The sequence below is a fragment of the Abramis brama genome (genome assembly GCF_963993115.1).
Source record: "Abramis brama genome assembly, chromosome: 1".
In the NCBI taxonomy this organism is placed as follows: Eukaryota; Metazoa; Chordata; class Actinopteri; order Cypriniformes; family Leuciscidae; genus Abramis; species Abramis brama.
In genome coordinates this window covers 33,554,663-33,576,051 of record NC_139963.1, presented here as the reverse complement: position 1 = coordinate 33,576,051, position 21,389 = coordinate 33,554,663, and the positions used below count along the sequence as shown (strand labels likewise).

Genomic DNA, 21,389 nt, shown 5'->3' with positions numbered 1-21,389 from the left:
ATATTTCAAACCGAGACTCAATGTAGTGACGTCTCCGCGCTGCAAGACGTCGACCACGCGCACTCTCATGCCCCGGATGTGTTTGTGTGCTCTGTTTCTGCAGAGGAGGAGGAGATGCCACTACCCGTGCAGGTCTTTAACTTTCAGGTAAATCAGCGCCTTTAAATGCTTTATCGTCATCTTCCACACCGCGAGAGCGGGTAGAAGAAGCATACCAAGTTGAAGTACCTATGTTTACGATGTTAATTCCTCACCTCTCGCAGCCGTTGTAAGCTGTTAGCTCGTCTAGCATGAGCTCGTAAGTCAGAGCGGCCCTCAGGATGCGACAGGCACTTCTCAAGTTTAGCGGCAGCGCGCGACTATCCGCCCGAGGACCTTGATCAATGTAGTTTCGACAATGAATACAACCAACAGAGCTGTTTTGGTTTACACCCGAAGCGGTCCAGTTGGTTTTCTCGTGGTTGTTTGTGAAACACTTGGGTAGAAACTTTCTTTAGCCGGCTAAGTGTATTTAGCTAGCTATCTCGTTAGCAAGCAGTCTGTTGTGTCAGTTAGCCAGTGTGCTTGAAATTCAGGCTGTCTCTCAAAACAGAGTGTGCTGCCTGCCTAGAAAGTATTTCAGTCGTCGTTCAGATGTTCCGCACTTACATATGGTGCTGTAAAATACTGTCTAGCTAGGCAGCACACTAGGTTTAGAGACAGCCTCCATCATTTGCTTGCAGAGATGAATATAGAACATGGAATATTTCAATTCCAACCACATAACCAAAATGGTTAAACACGGTGGAGCTGCTCACAATTTGAGTGACATTTCCATTTTAGAAACACTAGACACATTCAGCTGTATTAGACTGTCGTTAAAAAAAAAGAAAGTGCATTGTAATGTAGTTGATCAATAATGACAGACCAGGTCTCATTATGCACTATGTAATCTTAAAAATGTTGGGTGTAGTAAAGTGCATGTGGTGAATGATGTAACCGCTTATTTGAGATGGGAGAATAATGGTATTTTGAAGAATTAGTAATTGAAAACCTAATAAAATTGACTAGGGAGATGAATTTTTAGGGAACGTTTCCCCCTCAATGTTTTTGGTTGTTGTTACAATCATGCATATGGTAACACGTATTAAAATGTTGCGTGTGTGAAGCCAGTGTTTACTAATGTAATCGTTGCTGTCACTTCTTTCATTTAATGACTTTCTTTACAACCCTCGCTTCTAGAGTACAAACATTGTCCCATTTGGTTGGTTTAGCCTATATTTTTGTATTAATCTCAACAGCTTTGACTTGTTTTTGTCTTGAGGCTGCTGCCGGCCCAGTGTGATTTTATAAGCATGCACCTTCTTGCAGGAGAGTTTACAGTCAGAACGGAGAGATGCTGCAGAGCAGGTTCAGGGCAGGATCAGGGAATGCTTGTATTTGCCAGTCAGATCAGCCTCATCCTCATGGGAAGAGCTGAACTACTTCTGTCAAAGAAGCATGTCTGACCCGTTCATGGAATTTCACGCACGATTCAGTGTGTACAGCTCGAGCTCCTCATCATATTCTCTGGAGGTAACCACACAATGTAGGCAGACCGGATGAAGCCAACTGAAAGCCTGGGAGCTAACACTCAGTGTTGAGATATTATGTTTTTGTTTCCACACAAGATTTGTTTGGTGGCAAGGGCAAAATGTTCCTCAGAACTTCATATATTTCACATGCTCGATATATGACTTATTGTTTATGTCACTTGAAAACATTTCTCCTGTGCAGTGTGTTAAACGTAATGCTTTCTGTATTACCAGGGGTCTGTAGAGCCCATGCAGATAGATGCTGACCCTCAGGAAGACCAGCAGAATGCGCCTGACACCAACTATGTTGTGGAAAACCCGACTTTGGTATGTTGAGTGTTTATGATTGACGGACTCTTGTATCATTTGAGGATCATTCGAAGTGTTCAATGGTCTGTACAATTGTGTATTTGCTTCCATAAGTTGTTGGCTTTTCTAAAGTATTATCCTTATTTTATATCATTCAGGATCTAAGTTCTTTTGGTGTTTTGATCTTTGATTTTCTTTTGGTAGAGATGCACTGATATAGAAATTCTATAATATTTTGTATTAAAAATAAAAAACACACTTCAGGATTTAGGCATCACAGCATTATAATTTAAAATACGAAATATTTTCATTTTGAGATTTGCTAAAGATTACATTTGACATTACATTATTACTTTTATTAAGCATTAACTTTACCTCAGTGTTATCTTAGTATAATTTATATACTATTATAGTAATTATAAATATTTTGAATATGCTTTTATTTTTGTATTTTCTGTTTTTATTTTCATTTTTGTTTAATATGTGCTTTTGCCCTTTTTTAAATATTTATTTATTGTTTTTAATTATTAAATTTTTTTCTATTTAGCTTTAGCTTGTTTTTTAAGCTTTTCATCTAATATTTGTATTTTATTTTATTTCAGTTGACAAAGGCAATTTTTAATAGTTTTACTTTAGTAGTTTTAGTTTCAACAGTCACAATACTGCTTTACCTTTGCACTAACCTAATGCTCACGGAATTCAAATGTGAAAATTGTGGAAATGAGCATCACTTTATTGTTCGATATCCAGTAATATGGTGTCAGTATAGTTTGCATCCCTACTTCTTTGTGACTTGACTTTTTTTTCCTTTTTTTTTCTGTATAGGATCTTGAGCAGTATGCCTCCAGCTACAGTGGACTGATGAGGATTGAGAGGCTGCAGTTTATTGCAGACCACTGCCCCCAGCTACGAGTGGAAGCACTGAAGATGGCCCTGTCCTTTGTCCAAAGAACCTTTAATGTTGATGTCTATGAAGAAATCCATCGCAAACTCACCGAAGCTACCAGGCAATTCCAGTTCCATTTCTAACATTTCTAGCATAGCATGCATGGCTTTGACTAAGTTTGTACTTAAAATATTTGTCAATCACAGGGACGTGCAAGGTGTCCCTGATGCAGTACCGGAGGGAGCAGTTGAACCCCCTCCTCTCGACACAGCCTGGGCAGAATCCACCAGGAAAAAAGCCCTACTCAAACTGGAGAAGCTGGATACTGACCTTAAGAACTACAAGGGAAACTCCATCAAAGAAAGCATAAGGCAAGGCCAGACTTATTGTTTCTCTCTTTTTGGTATTAGGGGCTTTCGCACCGGAGGAACCGTTTCATAGTTCCTAGAACTATTGGCGTGTTCGCACTGCAGGAACTAAGAACGATTTTAGTTCTAGGATCTCCTTTTGGAAGAACTAATTTAGCTCCTACTTCAGAGTAGGGTCTAAACCAGCGCTATAGAACTATCCGTGACGTTAGTGTTCGCTGGTTGGCCAAACGCACGCGAAACACCAGCACCCGCCATTTTTAAAAAGGCTGTGTAAACACACAGATTATAGCCTATATATTTACTAACTCTACGAACATGGAAAACAGTGACAGATGGACCTCTTAACCTTTACGCGTTAATCCAACGCAACTTTGAGAGAACCAAGCTAAACACGATCATGTATTTTTGCTCAGCTAGCAATATTGTACATCAACCACACGGCAAACGCTAATAACTTTTCATTACTGTCTACTTTCAATTTATAACATTTCTATCTAATAACGTATTAGACAGGACTGTTAGACAGATCGTGAACTAATGAACACGGAGAATGCGAGCGCTGGCGTTCTCAGCGCCGTCAAAATAAAGGTCCGCCTCGCCGTCAAATTAAAAGTCACAACAACAAGCGTGGCTTACGTCACTTCAGAGTCCTACCGTCCTACTGGCGGTGCGAATGCAACCAGGAAAACGTTCCTAGGGGAACCATTAGCTCTCAGGGAACCACCCTGGTGATTAGTTCCCAGAACTACCCGGTGCGAAAGCCCGTATTGACTGTGATTCTGTTCCGTGGCTATTTTACATCTGAATATCTCTTGCTTGTGTTCAGGAGGGGTCATGATGACCTTGGAGATCACTATCTTGACTGTGGTGACCTCAGCAATGCCTTGAAATGCTACTCCCGAGCCAGAGACTACTGCACTAGCGCCAAGCATGTCATCAACATGTGTCTTAATGTAATCAAGGTATGGATGTATTGTCCTCCCTGGCCATCAACTGGTGTGTTTAATGATACACACAGGGCCTAAAACTAACTTTTTGCCACACATGCCAGTGGTTTGTGACTTAATTTTTTTTTACTGCCCATAAATATTTTTTTTACTGACCATGAAACTGTTTTTTGCAAAAACAGGCAATAATGACACTAAAATTTTAGATACTAGTGAAAATTCACAATTTTATATTCAAATTTCGATACCACAGCTAAAACTACTAGCCTAACTAATATACATTTAAAACATTATTAAAGACAAGTAAACAGTCTGTAAAAACAATAAAAAATAATCAAATTACAAGCAATAGCACAAATAAATACAGTAGAACAAAGATACAAACGAAATGAACAGTGTTTTTCAGGTAGGTCTAACAGTAGTATAGAAATTGATCAAAGTAATAACACATAGTAGTCACTGTATACATTTAATATAGATCAATCCTTAAAGTTACAAAAGTTATTCAGTCAAGAGCAGGTAGAGATTTGTTTTGTCTTGTTGTTTAAGTCAAGTCACCTTTGTAAAGCTTTATAGACCTTATGCGCCAGAGAAACGAGGGCGCCACCATCTTTAGAATATTGTCTTTTAACTTCCGTTTTTGTGGTCGCGCTGTATATTTCTATGGCATTGCTGTCCAGGAGTAATTAGCTTTTGAAGTGGATTTACTTAATGTAAAGTTAACGAAAGTTATCATGAGGACTGTAATGTTTAAAGCAGATGACTAAACAAATGTCAGTCGACCGGGAAGATTTTAAAACGAGCCGTTCATTAATAAACACGCAAAATCGCTGTGAAAATACAGACCGGATGTCAAAAGATAATGAGCGCAGTGCTGAAAAGGGGCGGGGCTACATAAGGTCTATACAATACAGATTGTTTCAATTGTTTCAGCTTTGGCTGTTATTCAGCTGAAGTCAGTTCAGTGTTGATTCAGTTCTGTTGTAAAGATCATCAATTATTAAATTAGTTAATTTCATCTATAAAGCAGTTCTGCAATACAATTGATGTCATCGTCCATCTCAGTTCTCATATAACAGAGTCAGTCAGATCAATAATATTGTTGAATATTAAGTGTCCCCAACTAAGCGACCCAGAGGCGACAGTGGCAAGGAACCCAAACTCCATCAGGTAACAGAATGGAGAAAAAAAACCTAGGAAGAAACTTGGCTCAGTCTGGGGGGGCCCAGTTTTCATCTGGCCAACGAACGAACATGGTGTGATTGTGATTCAGGCTGTTCACAAGATTCACAAGTCAGAATTCAGATCGGGATCTGTAGCATTCCAATATTCATCCAGTTCCTTTTTGCTTGAAGATCGGATTCATCACGCCAGTATGGAGACGTAGCTGGCCATAGGGTCTTTGCAGAGGACCTGTCTGGTTCTTGTGGTCTTTGCTGAGGATCTGTGCCGATGGCTGTCGTGTCGTCAAGGCCTTCACAGGGGATTGTCTAGTAGGCACGGTCTCTGCTGACATTCAGGGCTGTGTTGTGGTCGTGTCTAGGTGCAGGTCCACCATCTGATCTGGAGATGGACCGGATCCGGCTGATTACGGTAACCTCGGGATAAGGATGAGACAGACAGACTAATATTAGCGTAGATGCCATTCTTCTTACGATGTAACAAGTACATCGGGTGTTATAGAAAGTGTTCCCGGTTCTGGTTGACCTAATTTATGCAGCATGACAATCATTTAACTGATTTGAATGATAGAAATTGATAATGTGTTATGTGTATGCCAGGTTAAAGAAATGGGTTTTTACTAGTCTAGATTTAAACTGACAGAGTGTGTCTGCTTCGCGAACAAGGCTAGGAAGACTGTTGCAGAGTTTTGGTGCTAAATAGGAAAAGGATCTACCGCCAGCATTCGATTTTGATCTTCTAGGTATTATCAACTGGCCAGAATTTTGAGATCGCAATAGACGTGAAGGACTATAATGCGTTAAGAGCTTGCTCAAGTACTGAGGGGCTAAACCATTTAGTGCTTTTTAAGTAATTACCAAGATTTTAAAATGTATGTGATGTTTAATAGGGAGCCAGTGCAGTGTTGACAGGGTTAATATGGTCATACTTCTGGTTCTAGTAAGAACTCTAGCTTCTGCATTTTGGACCAGCTGGAGTTTGTTTATTGAGCGTGTAGGGCAACCACCCAGTAGAGCATTACAGTAATCTAGCCTTGAGGTCATGAACGCTAAAGAAAACTAACTTTTCTGCATTTGTAATTGAGAGCATATGTCGTAGTTTAGATATATTTTTAAGAGGGAAAAATGCTGTTCTACAGATGTTAGAAATGTGGCTTTCGAATGAAAGATTGGTATCAAAGAGCACACCCAGATTCCTAACTGACAATGAAGACTTGACAGACCAGCCATCAAGTACTATCATTGTCTAACAATATTCTTGGTTATTCCATGCAAAGGTTTTTGGTCCAATAATTAAAATCTCTGTCTTTTCAGAATTAAGTAGGAAATTACTAGTCATCCAATTTTTTTATATCAGCTATGCATTCTGTTCATTTTGTGAACTGGTATGTTTTGTCAGGGTACAAATAAATATAGAGCTGAGTATCATCAGTGTAACAGTGAAAACTAATGGCATGCTTCCTAATGATATCTCCCAAGGGTAGCATGTACAGGGTGAACAGCAACGGTCCTAGTACTGAGCCCTGCGTTACTCTATACTGAACTTGTGATCGATATGATACCTATTCATTTACTGATACAAATTGGTAATGTTCAGATTAGTATGATTTGAACCATGCTAATGCAATTCCACTAATGCCAACGTAATTTTCGAGTCTATTCAAAAGAATCTTGTGGTCGATAGTATCAAATGCAGCACTAAGATCCAGTAACGTTAATAGGGAGATACAACCACGATCGGATGATAAGAGCAAATCATTTGTAACTCTAATGAGAGCTGTCTCAGTACTATGATAGTCTAAATCCTGACTGGAAATCCTTGCAGATATCATTTCTTTCTAAAGAGGAACATAGTTGTGAGGATACTCCCTTTTCTAGCATTTTTGACAGAAATGGTAGATTCGAGATCGGTCTGTAATTAACTAATTCTCTAGGATCAAGTACGTATCCTAATGACAATGATGAATTAATAATATTAAGAAGAGGATCTATGACTTCTAGAAGTATCTCTTTCAGTAGCTTAGGGTATAGGGTCTAACATACATGTTGTTTTTGATGATTTCACAAGTTTAGACCATTCTTCCTCTCCTGTAGCAAAGAATGAATGAAACTGTTCCTCAGGGGGTTTATAGCACAATGTCTGATGTGATAGTGTTGTAGATGGTTGCTTGTTTATAATTTTCTCTAATAGTATCAATCTTGTAAGTAAAGAAATTCATAAAGTCATTACTGTTGTGCTGTTTGCAAACATCTGAAGTTGAAGCTTTATTTTTCGTTAATTTTGCTACTATCAAATGAATACGTAGGGTTGTGTTTGTTCTCTTTTAAGAGAGTCAAAGTAAGCAGATCTAGCAGTTTTTAAGGCTTTTCTGTATGCAATAACACTTTCCTTCCTCAATGCGAAATGCCTCTAGTTTTGTTTTCTTTCAGCTGCTGGTATGCTAAGGAGTAGAAACTGATCAGGAAGATTATTTATAAAGCAATCTTTAGTTGTAGAAGTGATAGGTCTACCATATTTATAACGGAGATGGTTTTGCAGCCTTGGCTAAATGGAGTATACATGAGACTAGATAATGATCTGAGATTTCATCGTTCTGCTGCAGAATTTCAACGCCATCAACATCAATTTCATGTGACAGTATTAGATCTGAAGTATGATTTATGACAATTAGTGGGTCCTGACATTTGTTGTCTATCTCCAATTCCCAATGCAACCTTTTCTTTATCTACATGTATATTAAAATAAAAACAATTAAGACTTTGTCTGCAGCCAATACTAATTCCGATTGAAAATCAGCAAATTCTTTGATAAGTCTGTATGGTATCCTGGTGGCCTGTATACAGTAGCCAGTTCAGATGTCAAACAGGATTTATCACTTACTAGATAACGCTTTATACTTGAAACTAGACCTCTAAGTAATACTGGAAATATTACTATAAATTACAGCAGCACCTCCCCCTTTGCCTTTCAGACATGTTTATAACAGTCTTGGAGGGTAGACTCATTTAAAGTAATGAAATTGTCTAGTTTTAGCCAGGTTTCTGTCAAACACAGCACATGTAAGTTATGATCTGTGATCATATCATTTACAAAAAGTGCTTTTGTAGAAAGAATATTAAAAACTCAGACAGCAGAAAGAATATTAGGCTGCTGTCTCTTTAAGAGCTTCATTCACGTTAGTTCACGTTAATGTTCTCACAGTCACAACATTGCATTGTTAGGAATCATAAAAATGATACCGGTTAATTGGCGATTGACATTTCATATACTCACCAGCGCTGATTTTTAGGCTCTGGATACACATTTATGAAAGGGTATTAAGTTTTTTATTTTTGGTTAATGCTTTAATGCATAAAATCTCAAAATTTTGCCTGCATATAGCAGAAGTTTCTGTTTCACAGTTGTGAATCTTTTTGGTGCTTATAGCTTGAAAATTCAGGCAATCTCTAACAACTCATCCAAACAACTTATTTTATAGGTTAGCGTTTACCTCCAAAACTGGTCCCATGTACTTAGCTACGTCAGCAAGGCTGAATCCACTCCAGAGATAGCAGAGGTAAGAGCAATCTTTCTTCATCTGCTTTACTGACCGTGCGATAACAATAGAAAATGACTCATTTGACTCATAAAATGTTCATTTTTGTTTGTCTCTGCAATCTAGCAACGAGGAGAGAGAGATAGTCAAAACCAATCTGTACTAACCAAACTAAAATGTGCTGCAGGCAAGTACATTTGTTCTTCAAGTATATTAAGTGTCATTTGACCCATTCTGAATGATAAATTTAGCATGTTTTTAAAATTAATGTTTTATGTATCTGTATTATCTGTATATGTGTGTGTATATATATAAAATCAGTCATTTCTATTAGTCACATTTTCAATTGGTAGTCAATTCCTACGATTTGTCCTGTTACAAAACCTTTTTGAGCATGTGATTTGATATCATCATCATCATCATCATCATCATCATCTCTCTTTGGTCACATTAGGATTAGCAGAACTTGCCTCAAGAAAGTATAAACCGGCTGCCAAGTGCTTCCTGCAAGCCTCCTTTGACCACTGCGACTTCCCTGAGGTTGGTGTCATTCTCAACCCTGTTCTAATGCTACAGCAGATATGTCTAGTAATATTACCAATTGAAGTAAAGATGAATGAGATGCAGTTTTTTCCTACAATTAGTAATGAGATGCTCTATTTGCTCTTTAGCTGCTTTCCCCCAGTAATGTAGCGGTGTACGGGGGGCTTTGTGCCCTGGCTACATTTGACAGACAGGAACTGCAACGAAATGTCATCTCAAGCAGGTGAACCTTTTGCTTAGCATGTTCATGCTAGGTGCCTTAATGAGAGTTAGATTGTTACTGGTTACATGTGGATAAACCTCACTTGTTTCATTTTACTCTCCTTTTATTTTCTAGCTCCTTTAAATTATTTTTAGAGTTGGAACCCCAAGTCCGTGATATTATCTTCAAGTTTTACGAGTCAAAGTATGCATCTTGTCTGAAAATGCTGGATGAAATGAAGGTAAATTTGACATTGACAATGTGCAATTGCAAGATTTATATATATATATATATATATATATATATATATATATATATATATATATATATATATAATTTTTTTATTTTTTTTAATTTTTTTTTTATGTCATTTTAGTTGGGATATTGTGATTCATAAGCGTTTTATCACTTTTATAGGATAATCTCCTCCTAGACATGTATCTGGCCCCTCATGTAAGAACACTGTACACACAAATCAGGAACAGAGCCCTCATACAGGTACGTAAATGGAAATGAGGTTTCGGTCAATGCATTTGATTTAGATGCTGAGCTTGACTTCTGCTTAATCTGATTTTAATGGTTGTTGCTCTTTGATATCTTGTATCCAAGAACAACAAACATTAAAATCAGATTAAGCAGAAGTCAAGTTGAAACTTTTTTTGTTGAAAATGTTTTGCCCTACATTTTATTCTTTTGAGTCATTTGGTTGTTTTTGTTTCTATATATGAAAAACATATTTATTGAAAAAACCTTACATTTCCATAAATATTTTTTGTTTTCAGTTTATTATTGTAATAATAGCTGGAAAACAATGACAGACAGTGGAAACATAAAAGATTTGTGTATAGTTTACAAAACTGTGATCTTTATATAGGTAAAAACCCAACAAAAAACAACAACTGCAGTTTGCAGGTCATCCCGGTTTTTGATCCTAGCTTGGCATAGTTATATTGATATGAAATGCAGAATGTGAGTTAAAGTTTAACATGGAATGGTCATAAAATAATATTTCAGGGTTCCTACACAGTTTATAATTTGATTTGAGTAATTTCCATGTCTGGGAAAGTATGGAAAATATTTGTTTCCCCTATTCAGTTTTCTTAAATAAAGAATTAAGAATTCGAAAAAGCGAGTCTCTTAAAACTTCTCTTAATGTGTGCCACTCAAACCAGCAAATGATAATTTAATTCAAAATGTACTTTCCTGTTTGGTGATCGTGCAAGATCAAACCACGATTACAGTATCAAAGTGATGCGTCACAGGTGAATATATCCAGGTTTTAAAGTGTTATACGTATTCATCACTGAGAAAACCAATGAAACAAAAAAATTTAGAAAATATTTACAGATGATGATTGTTCTATATACCAAATATAATGCTGTATCATTAATGATAAACATGGTCTGAAAAATCTGCAGAGAGGTTTGGAAATTTGGGTCTGGAAAAGTATGGATTTTTTAAATGGAAAATTTGTAGGAATACTGATATTTGCTTTGAAAAGTATCAGCATAGTTGCACTCACATGAGTAATTGATTAATTTTGTCTTTTATTTCCCATGGGCAGTACTTTAGCCCCTATGTGTCAGCAGACATGAACAAAATGGCTGTGGCCTTTAATACCACAGTGGCGGATCTGGAGGATGAACTGACCCAGCTGATCCTGGAGGGCCTGATCAATGCTCGTATCGACTCCCACAGCAAGGCAGGGCTGCGTTCTCTCATTTGTCACCCTGATACTTCCTCTTCTGGAACAACGTTCCCTTTGCCTGCTGCTAATCTAAAATACTTAGATTTGTTTTTTTTAATCAATACCTTTTTGCATTGAATGAATTATATTTACTGTCAACATTTCTCTCACTTTGTCATTGAGCTTGATCTTGAATGAAACCTGCTATGATACCTATTTTTGTATCTTAGGGACCGTTATAGAAACAGCCTTTGGTCATTAAAATGCAATAAACTTTGACACATGAGTTGCACCTGTGAATTAAAAAAATGTTGTCTCCCTGTTTGTAGATCTTGTATGCCAGGGACGTGGATCAGAGAAGCACAACTTTTGAGAAGTCTCTACAGATGGGCAAAGAGTTCCAGAGACGAGCGAAAGCCATGATCCTGCGGGCAGCTGTGCTTCGTAATCAGATACACGTCAAGGTAACAGGGTCCCCAGGGTAATGTGTCCTCGCTCTGCTCTGCTCTTCACCTCACCATCCCCTGACCATCTCCTTCCCCGTCCCTTCAGCATGAGTGTCTCAGAGCACTTACGCTCCTCTGTATTTCTAAGGCAGTAAGTGATCTGCATGAGCTTTGTTGTGGTAAGCGAATGTTAAAGGAATATTCCAGGTTCAATTCAACAGTGCTTTTGTCCCTCCTTTTCTTTAAACAAATAAAAAAATCTGGGTTACAGTGAGGCTCTTACAACTTACCGAAATTAATGGGCCCAGTCCATATAAATGTTAAAATACTTACGGTTTCAAAAGTATGACCACAAAAAGTAGACAGTATGCAATGCATTAAGATGATTTTTAACTTCTCTTTGTGAAATGACACTTCTTTTCAGAAGTTTGAGGTCAGTAAAGAAATAAGTTTTAAAGAATGTAATACTTTTATTCAGCAAGGACACATCACATTAATAAAGTGAGAGTTAAGGCATTAAATAATGTTAAATAAACAACTTTCTATTCATCAAAGATTCTTTCTTTTTTTTTTTTTATCGGAATGTTACGAAACTTGGTAAAGGTTTTGGCACTTGCTATGTAAACACACAAAAAAATCATGGACTTCATTTGAACAGGTTAAATGATCCTGAAAAAAATAGTCACACTTGTGCTCCTCGCATTGGAAAATGAACGGGAGACGAATTTCATCTAGTGGAAACTTTTGGTACTGCGGCCAAACAAAATCTTACTGAAAGCAAATTTTTTGAGATATCAGGCGCAAATTTTTAACACAACTTGTTTAGATTTATGGCTTTGATTTTCTCACAGTTTTAGAGTAAAACATGTTTTTTGAAAAATATATATTTCATATAAAAATTTATTAAAAATAATAAATGTAAAATTCTATAACTTTTCAAGTTCACTTTTTAAAACTTTTTACTTCAGCCATGTGTGGTCTTTAAAAAGAGATCAAACTTAAGTCTGTGCTCTAAAGCATTCAAGATTTACGACAGTTTAAGTTGGAAATGAAATTTTCAGGTCTATGCTCAAAGAGTGAATAAATGGATTATAAATACAGCGTAAATATAATTTAGTACCGTAAAATCTCCTAAAAATACAAAATAAAAAACATTATCGAACTAAAATATAGTACATTAATTTCATTGAAATAAATAAAAAGATCTGTCATTTTTGACCGACGCGTGAAGAGCACCAGAGGGCTAAACCCTAAAACAAATGTAAAAATTGAAGAGAACAACTTTACTCTGCAAACAATACAAGTTTTAACTAAAAAAATAAGCTTTACATTTCCGCTGTTAAAAATTGGCGGCCATTAAAACCATTGTAAGTGCATTTTTTAAAGTCTTTTTATCATCTTCACAAATGCTGTCAATTGAGCTTTAACTTGTATTGATCCTGGAATATTCCTTTAAAGCGGTCCACTAGCCTGTCATTGCTCTATTACCTGTCCAGCACTCAGCTGTTCAACTAGATGCAAGTTCCTTTAAGTTCCAGTGACCAGAATAACTGTGAGCTCTCTTCAGATTTCTTAAGGTTCTGTTCCCAGAAAAGGAGCTAAAAGAATCGGAGACACAAACATTCAAATGTTTCAGTTACACCCCTAGTCTTCATCCCTCTCGGTCACCCTGCCATTCTTCATGAACATCAGCATGAGTTTTCTTCTCAGTCTGTTTTTCTCGCTCTACATGATGCTTCACACTGATTCCTCTGATTCCTTTCACAGTCCCCTCCAAGAGAAGGCAGTCAAGGGGAGCTCACACCTGCCAACAGCCAAACACGAATGAGCACCAACATGTGAAGACTCGACCAGATGCCTCTCTAAGGAAAGTAAAGTACACGGGGCCACTGCCGCATCTTAGGCCCCTGTTTAGAAATCAATTATTTCCCTGCTGAAGAGAGAAAAATCACAATCTAAAGACTTTATTTAAGTTGGGAAGAAGATATCTGTTGTCTATTAAAGACAAGCACACCCTGTTGCTCAAATGAAAAGGAAAAATAGATAAAAAGAGAAATGCGGCACTTAAGCTGTACTGGCCTGTTGTTCTTTGTAAAGGATGCACTTTCCTCTGTATCTTGTGACAAACCTTGATTACACATTGAGAAACCTCATCACAAAACATGCTTTTAAAATAAACATACATTCAAAAAGATGATTCAACCTGGAAAGGCTCTTTCTCCATCCGTTTCTGGTGTTGCAGATGAAAATGCAATTACACCGACTTTAACACTCTTTATAGCGATTTCAGCCTCATCTCTGTTTAATAACATTTTGTTATTTCTCTGTTGTATTGTGTTCTGATTGTCACTCCAGTGAATCATCATGAGCTGGTCAGTGACGTAAAACAAAGGTAGACTTTACTTGCTTTTATGGCCTTGAATAAACTACACAGAAACGTTTAGAAACCATGCAGTTTTTTGGTCATTATTAGAAAGGGAGAAGGGCAACTACATTTCTCTTTCAGAACTTCATTTATTTGAGCAAAATTCCCAAAACCATTAATGTAAGTCTAAGAAACTGATAAGCAAAAAAAAAAAAATAATCCACACAGAATAACCACAGCTCTGTACACATATTTACATTTATGGACCGTATAGGAGGATTCATTCAAGGGTGTCTGAGTAACTGACCCACATTCTTTAGGATAAGGCACTGAGTTGAGTCTTGATGCTTTAAAGTACTGTGTGGAAAAATAAGCATGTTTGGCTATAATAAAAAATCATTGTTGAACCAAAGTTGTATTAGAACTGCATACTTGAAATGCTAACAGAAAAAAAAGGCAACACAATGATGGCATCTAAATCAGATAATTTGTAGTGTAACTGTCCTCACCTCTAAAATGAATGTCAATATGTGTGATCATACATGATCACGGCAGCAGGGGAAAGTAGTAAGAGATCTCGGAGTAAAAGTGAATTTATATAGGCCTACATGCTCCAAAAAAACATTAAAAGTTGTTGTTTCATTGTTGTTGTAACATACACATCTGCTGAATCTTTCATTTCGGAAGACAATAAATAAAATAAAAATGCAAATTTCAGATTATGTCTGCGTGAAGATGTCCATCAGTGTATTTCCACAGAATGTCCCGAGATAAAGGGCCAGATCTTCTTTCTTGGCCAAGCAGGATTGTGCGTTCAGAGTGGCTGCTTCATATACCATGTTCCTATCATTATCAAACACACAAGTGTTTATAAGTGATTATCAAAACACTAATTCTAATAAGCAGTCTCAAAATATGGATCTATTCACCCAGCAGCAGTTCAGAAACAGCACAAGTAACAGCAGCACTGAGGATACATCAACAGCAGATGTACCTTGAACTTTTTTCTGTGTGTTTCTTTGCATGTTCAGTTACTTTGGATTCATCTACAAAAATGATCCAAATTACATATAAAGAGATGAGAACCAGGTTTGGCCACGACTGCAGTCTTGAGCTTCCAATTCAGTGCAGCAGCTTCCCAATGGTAAGTGGTCAATCAGTTCAGTGAGTCTCCTTTAGGTCAGGGCACAGCCTACAATGGATCATGGACAGCAGTGGAATCTGTCTGACTGTTGAGTTTCCCATTTGTCAGCCCACCACCTGTATCAGAGTTACACTGTCTCAAAGCCTTGGTTTTGAATCTCAATCCATGGCCTGAAACCCAACAATGGACACAGAGGAAATAGTTAGTCTTGTAGAAGTGGAAGGATATTACAAGCTGGGTGAGCAGACTGACCATAACAATAGTGTTTTCATTTTAAACATTCATAGTTAATGTAACTTTCTCATAGAACGAATTTTAAACGGTAGACTCAATATTTACATATTTATTATATATTTTTGCAAATTAAAACCAAATACCCCATTCTCAACAGTATTAAATCACTAAAAATATGAAAAAAATGACTTCATTTCATAGTGTGCAATGTGCAACTTGATCAGTAGTCTCTTTGTGGTTGATATACTAACCAGGACAATCAGCCACTTCCTTGAAAGCCTTCCTCTTGCAGCAGCCACGGCACAAGTTGAAGACACATTTATTCCCCTGTAGAAGGAGTAAAATAACATATTCACCTTGTGTAAGTTTTAAGATTTTTAAAAGGCACATGAAATGGTTCTGTAAACACTTTGAAAATGAGAACATTAAACTTAAAACAACAGTTAAAAAGATAATCAAAAGTCTTACTTTAGGGTTGCCACATTGCTCACACTTAATGTATTTTGCTGCAGAACACAAGGAAGCAAAGGCATGTTATTTTACCTAAATCAATAAAAGAATGTCGTTCAACACCACCGTTCAAAAGTTTGGAGTCGGATTTTATTTTTGAAAGAAATTGATTCAGCAAAGATGTATTAAATTCATCAAACGTGACAGGGAAGACATTTATAGACTAAATGCTGTTCTTTTAAACTTTCGATTCATCAAAAAATCCTGAAAAAATGTTATTGTCTATGTATCAATCAGAAATGTTTCTTGAGCAGCAAATCATCATATGATTTCTGAATGATCGTGACACTGAAGAATTCAGCTTTGACATGACAATATTACTGTTTTACTGTAAATTTAATTAACAAATACAGCCTTGGTGAGCATAAAAGACTAGTTAGGATAATGTGCACTGTGCCATCAGTGAGGTCTACAGGCTTTAGAAAACACTGGGAAAAGATTTGGTCTTACGTTTCAGCTCTGGACAGAAGTTCTTGTAGGGGTTACGGGCTTTCTTCTTCTGCTTGTTCTTGGAGAGCGAGTCGTTGGTTCCGTCACTGTCCTCCAGTGCCCTCTTCACACTCACAGCTTTCATTTCCAGTGCTTTCTGCCCGTTTTCAGTGTTTGGATCCTTGGGCCTGCAAAATATCCCATCCTCACATACAAGTTCCAGGGTATACACCGCTATATTCAAACTAGTTTATGTCCATCATGGACAGAAATGAACCTCCTCAAACCTTGGGTCATTCAGTGACAGTTATGATTAATATTATACTGCTTTGCTGAGAACACAGAAATACTATGATTGTGATGGTGTCGCACAAGATCAGAAAACACATCCTCACGGTGGTCTGACGTAGGGTTGACAGATCCAGTGAGGGAAGGGAAGTCCAGTCTGATTCCATTCTGATTCATCTTTATCCATCTCCTCCTTAAGAGTAAAAAGCCAGAGAATTAAACTCCCAAAATCTATAATAAGCCTAATGTTCATTCTTGAAATTAAGTTTGTAATCAGCAATGTTCCTTTACCTGGCAACGTTGTTTCAGCTGTCTGTTGATCTCCACAATACCAGCTACGTTCTTGGCTTTGGCTAACTCCTCCCTGAGGTCTTGATGTATCTGTAGGCTGTTGTAAACATATACATACTTATCATTACAGAAGTGACCACCAGTTGGGGTCAGTTAGATTTTTAGGGGTTCAAGCATGAAATGCTGAAACCCTATTGTAATTGTAAGGATTCGTAAAACGCATCGTGGAGGCCAAACCGTAAGGCCTAGAGACATATGTAACATAACATCAACAAGCATGCAAACTTTTATGGAGATCGGACGATAGGTGGCGCTATAACTGTTAAACAGCTTCAAAACCATGTATTTCCTATGGTACATTGCCTGTATTGGCTGTAAATGGTCTTTTCCATCTATTATGTCAGTGGTTACATGCTTGCTAAATAAAACTTAACTTTTGATGCTTTTGTACTTTAAGGCCTGAACCCCGATAAATGCTGCTTGCAGCTTTAAATTTTAAATGTTTTTGAAAGAACTCTTATGTTCACCAAGGCTGCATTTATTTGATCAAAAATGTAGTAAAAAAAAGTGATATCGTGAAATATTATTACAATTGAACATTTTTGCCAATGTCAATTGGGGTCCAAGCACTAATGGCCCATGTGGATGATTAGCCAATAAGTTGAAATGTATCTTATGTGTTTTTTTAGAGTAAAGTCCATCTTGAATCTTTGATCATAATATGTATGAGTGGACTCGCATTCAACATTTAAATTCAGATGAATTGCATGCCATAGGATGTCACAGGACAATCAGAAGTAAATGTGAAAATATCATCTGCAGCTCAAAACCTTATTTATCTTAAGGCCCTTTTCATTTTTATAATTTATTTCTATATGTGCCCATACACTTATGTATGTAAATCAGTATAGGGTTCCAGCACCAACTTTTTTCCCAGGATATTTGATGAATAAAAAGTTCATTTATTAAAAATAGAAAACGTTTGTAACTTGACAAATGTTTTTAAGGTCACTCTTGATCATTTTAATGCATCCCATCTTAAAGTATTATTTTTTCATAATCCCGAATGGTGGCTCTCTCCATTTTAAGAGATGAAAATCTCAAACCACAGCACAATATTGGGGTCAAATGTGAAGGAACATACGTGTGGTGCCATAGTTTGAAGATGTGGGCACGGACGTAAGACAGACTGCAGGGTGGGTGTTTCTCCACAACATCCAGGTACTCCTCAGCCATCTCCCACACAGGTGGACTTCGGCCTTCAAACAGGGCAGGATTGTGGAGATTCCCTTCTGTGAATGTAATGTGTTCATGTTTATATTACTGCTGCAATATGAAAGATCAAAGTATCAGTCTTTCTGTACAAGTATGTTTATGAATCTTCTCTTTGTATGAGGAGAGCGTTACCTGCACTCATGACACCTTGTACTCCAGTCTCCTCCATGCAGCGCTGGACATCACTCAGATGCTGGATGTTTCCGTTGGCGAAAACAGGAATGTTTACAGCCTCCCTTCACAAGTACAACAAAAGTTAATCACCAGGACTAAACACTAATAGTCAGCACCAGCAGCAAGGGTTGTATCTCTTACCGTACAGCTTTGATATGCTTCCAGCTTGCAATGCCGGTCAAAGCCCCTTTTTGATCTTTGGTTCTTCCATGAACTGTGAGGAGCTGTCAAAAAAAACAGATACCAAACCATCAGTTGGTTCAAGAACATATGAATCACATTACATTGAGGTTTTTGGTAACTAAGTGGTTCCATCTGGTAACACAAATGTTGACTGATCAATTCCAGGTTAGAGAGACCCTAAGAAGAGATCCCCATCCGCTCCTGACAAGGGCACGTAATCCCAGTTTGCTCCATATGCACTACCCCTTCTAGACGTCACTTAAGATAAGAGTATCTTCTATATGGAACACTTTACCTGGCATCCAGCCTTTTCCAGCATTTTTGCATACTTCACTGTTTTCTCGATCTCCGGGAAGACCCGGATTTTGCAAGTAATGGGCACGGAGAGTTTTTCATCAGCCAATTTAACTGTAAACAACAGCACCTGAATAAGATACACATTCTCTGCATGATTCACATCTGCACTGAGCTTTTAAAATGAGACCACTTACTCATTTTCTCAAGAAGGTCCCACTCATCTTGAAGAAACACACCATAATGGCCTAGGAGAGATTCAAAAACATTAAATGATTCCATACAGGGACACATTTTGAAATTGAAACACTACCATTCAAAGGTTTGGGATAGTAAAAATGTTTGAATGGATTTGAAAGAAGTCTCTTTAAGGGTTATTTCATCCAAAAAAATGAAAATTATCCCATAATTTACTCACCCTCAAGCCATCCTAGGTTTATTTGACTTTCTTCTTTCAGCCAAACACAATCTGAGTTATTTAAAAAATATTGCGTCGGGTCAGGGGTCACTCTTCCGCCAGAACTCGACTCGCGTACGATCGTTACCGGAAGCCAGTGATTATAGTTTATAATGTTATAAATATGGATATTTTTCTTACAAAAATGCATCACTTTGCTTCAGAAGTTATAAACTTCACATTTTTACCTGAGTATATTTACCAACAAATATTTAAAACAAATATTCTAAAGTTAAATTCCTTAAAGGACAACACAATTTATTAACCCCCTGGAGATGGATATGGATTATTTTATGATGGATGGATGAGCTTTTTTGGGGCTTCAAAATCTAAGGTACCATTCACTGCCATTATAAAGCTTGGAAGAGCCAGGATATGTTTTAATATAACTCCGATTGTGTTTGGCTAAAAGAACAAAGTCATATGCACCCAAGATGGCTTGAGGGTGAGTAAATAATGGGATAATTTTCATTTTTGGGTGAACTATCCCTTTAAGTACAACAAAGCAAGAAAAATGAGTCTGGACCCTTCTCCTGCGCTCTATCCAGAATTTAAACTTCTCCCATCTGATTAACGTTTTCTCACCCCAAGATCTAGATACAACTGCTTATGAGAATTATTTTGTTCCTTTGGCTACAAAACTGTTGACCTCTACTCTAGTGTGAAGGACATGACTGTGTTATTGTTATTGATGCGTTTATCTTGTTTTGCAGCTTCATATGTATTACCCAAAACAAATTTCCCTAAGGGGACTAATATTAAAGTATCAACAGCAGCAGCAATACAGTAAAAGCAGTAATATTGTGAAATTTAAATATAGTTACAATTATTTAAAAAATGTTTATTTGAATATATTTTAAACTTTAATTTATTCATGTGATGTCAAAGCTGAATTTGCAGCATCATTCCTCCAGTCTTCAGTGTCATATGATCATTCAGAAATCATTCTGATGATTTGATGCTCAAGAAACATTTATTATTATTATCAATGTTGAAAACGGTTGCTGCTTAATATTTTATGAAAACCGTGATGCATTTTTCAGGATTATTTGATGAATCTATAGCTTTATTTGACATAGAAGTCTTTTGCAACATATAAATGTCTTTACTGTCACATTTGATCAATTTAATGCGTTCTTGCTTTAAAAAAAAAACACTTTTGAATGGCAGTGCATATCTTGCATACAACAGAAATGAATTGTTACCTCTTTTGGCAATCATCTGGGGGCAACCCAGATTGAGATCAATAGCATCACAGTAATCCTGGGCAAGTAAAGCTGCCTGGATAAACACCTCAGGATCATTGGCACAGAACTGTATGGAGACACCAACACAAAAATACTTCAATCAATAACTCTCTGTAACCTCATGGAGGAGGATGTGTTCTTGTGTTTACTGACGCCAAACAGCCACCTGTGTGATGAGGGGTCGGTCCTCCAGGCTGACTTCGTTGTAAAGGTTCTCGCGGCGGTAGTTGTTGTCTCTGAGGAACACCTGAGCGTGTAGCATGGGCGTGTAGCAGAGCTCTGCGCCATGTCTGCGGCTCAGCAGCCTCCACGCCAGCTCGCTCTGGTCCACCATAGGCGCGACCACGTAGCGCGCGCCCTTCAGAGTGCTCCTCCAGAACTCGAACCCGCGGGGTTTCGCCATGCTGCCTACATGGGATGAAGTCACACTGACTACATTAAATCATAAGATTACAGACATGGATATTATTCACTTGCATGTTTTGATTAACATAACAATTAGCTTCACTATACACGACCTAGAATGAACATTAATTAACACATTAGTAATGGTAACGTTAGTCTATATGGATCTGTCAAGGCATTCTTTACTAAACATTTTGAAATGTGCTTCAGCAAGAGACTGTGACCACGGAATCCACGATTTGTGCTGTTCATCTGAAGAAATAAACTGTAATAATGCATATGAAAGGCAAACACATTGACAGAGCTTATATGTTAACTACGAGCTGTCATTGTTTTAAAACAGACTGATGAGAGCAGAATACTTACAGTAGCTTGTGATCCAGCTACAGACAGCAGCTCTGTAATGCGGCACATGAACTGCTGTGTGTGTGT

General features: G+C 37.4%; 2 protein-coding genes across 3 annotated transcripts; one reads left to right on the top strand and one right to left on the bottom strand.

Annotated features, from left to right (window-relative positions):
* The first annotated feature begins 64 nt into the window (after nt 1–64).
* gps1 (G protein pathway suppressor 1) lies at nt 65–14,111 on the top strand. 2 transcript variants are annotated; one of them, XM_084127798.1, is made up of 14 exons: nt 65–147; nt 1,788–1,880; nt 2,688–2,869; nt 2,955–3,119; nt 3,946–4,081; nt 8,727–8,804; nt 8,910–8,970; nt 9,238–9,323; nt 9,455–9,549; nt 9,664–9,769; nt 9,946–10,026; nt 11,093–11,230; nt 11,545–11,679; nt 13,429–14,111. In XM_084127798.1, the coding sequence occupies exons 1-14, from the start codon at nt 115–117 to the stop codon at nt 13,501–13,503; spliced, it is 1,464 nt and encodes a 487-aa protein (XP_083983924.1). In that variant the 5' UTR covers nt 65–114; the 3' UTR covers nt 13,504–14,111. The 2 variants fall into 2 exon arrangements, with proteins under 2 accessions (XP_083983924.1, XP_083983925.1); XM_084127799.1 differs by having other exon boundaries at nt 11,545–11,696; nt 13,429–13,858.
* Nucleotides 14,112–14,156: 45 nt separating this feature from the next.
* dus1l (dihydrouridine synthase 1-like) lies at nt 14,157–21,389 on the bottom strand. The gene is made up of 14 exons (XM_084127820.1): nt 21,324–21,389; nt 20,719–20,960; nt 20,511–20,619; nt 19,046–19,096; nt 18,850–18,962; nt 18,513–18,595; nt 18,330–18,433; nt 18,067–18,214; nt 16,923–17,019; nt 16,739–16,824; nt 16,365–16,531; nt 15,873–15,910; nt 15,656–15,731; nt 14,157–15,340 (listed from the first exon to the last, which is right to left on the bottom strand). The coding sequence occupies exons 2-14, from the start codon at nt 20,953–20,955 to the stop codon at nt 15,219–15,221; spliced, it is 1,431 nt and encodes a 476-aa protein (XP_083983946.1). The 5' UTR covers nt 20,956–20,960; nt 21,324–21,389; the 3' UTR covers nt 14,157–15,218.

Bases quoted from the DNA above. Each gene is read 5' to 3' on its own strand.
- gps1 (XM_084127799.1), top strand. From the start codon at position 115: ATGCCACTACCCGTGCAGGTCTTTAACTTTCAG. The intron at 8,805-8,909 runs GTAAGAGCAATC...TCTGCAATCTAG, and splicing joins CCACTCCAGAGATAGCAGAG to CAACGAGGAGAGAGAGATAG. The intron at 11,697-13,428 runs GTAATGTGTCCT...TTCCTTTCACAG, and splicing joins AAGGTAACAGGGTCCCCAGG to TCCCCTCCAAGAGAAGGCAG.
- dus1l (XM_084127820.1), bottom strand. From the start codon at position 20,955: ATGGCGAAACCCCGCGGGTTCGAGTTCTGGAGGAGCACTCTGAAGGGC. The intron at 15,911-16,364 runs GTAAGACCAAAT...TGTGTTCTGCAG, and splicing joins CTTCTGTCCAGAGCTGAAAC to CAAAATACATTAAGTGTGAG. The intron at 15,341-15,655 runs GTTAGTATATCA...GTTGGGTTTCAG, and splicing joins GGAAGTGGCTGATTGTCCTG to GCCATGGATTGAGATTCAAA.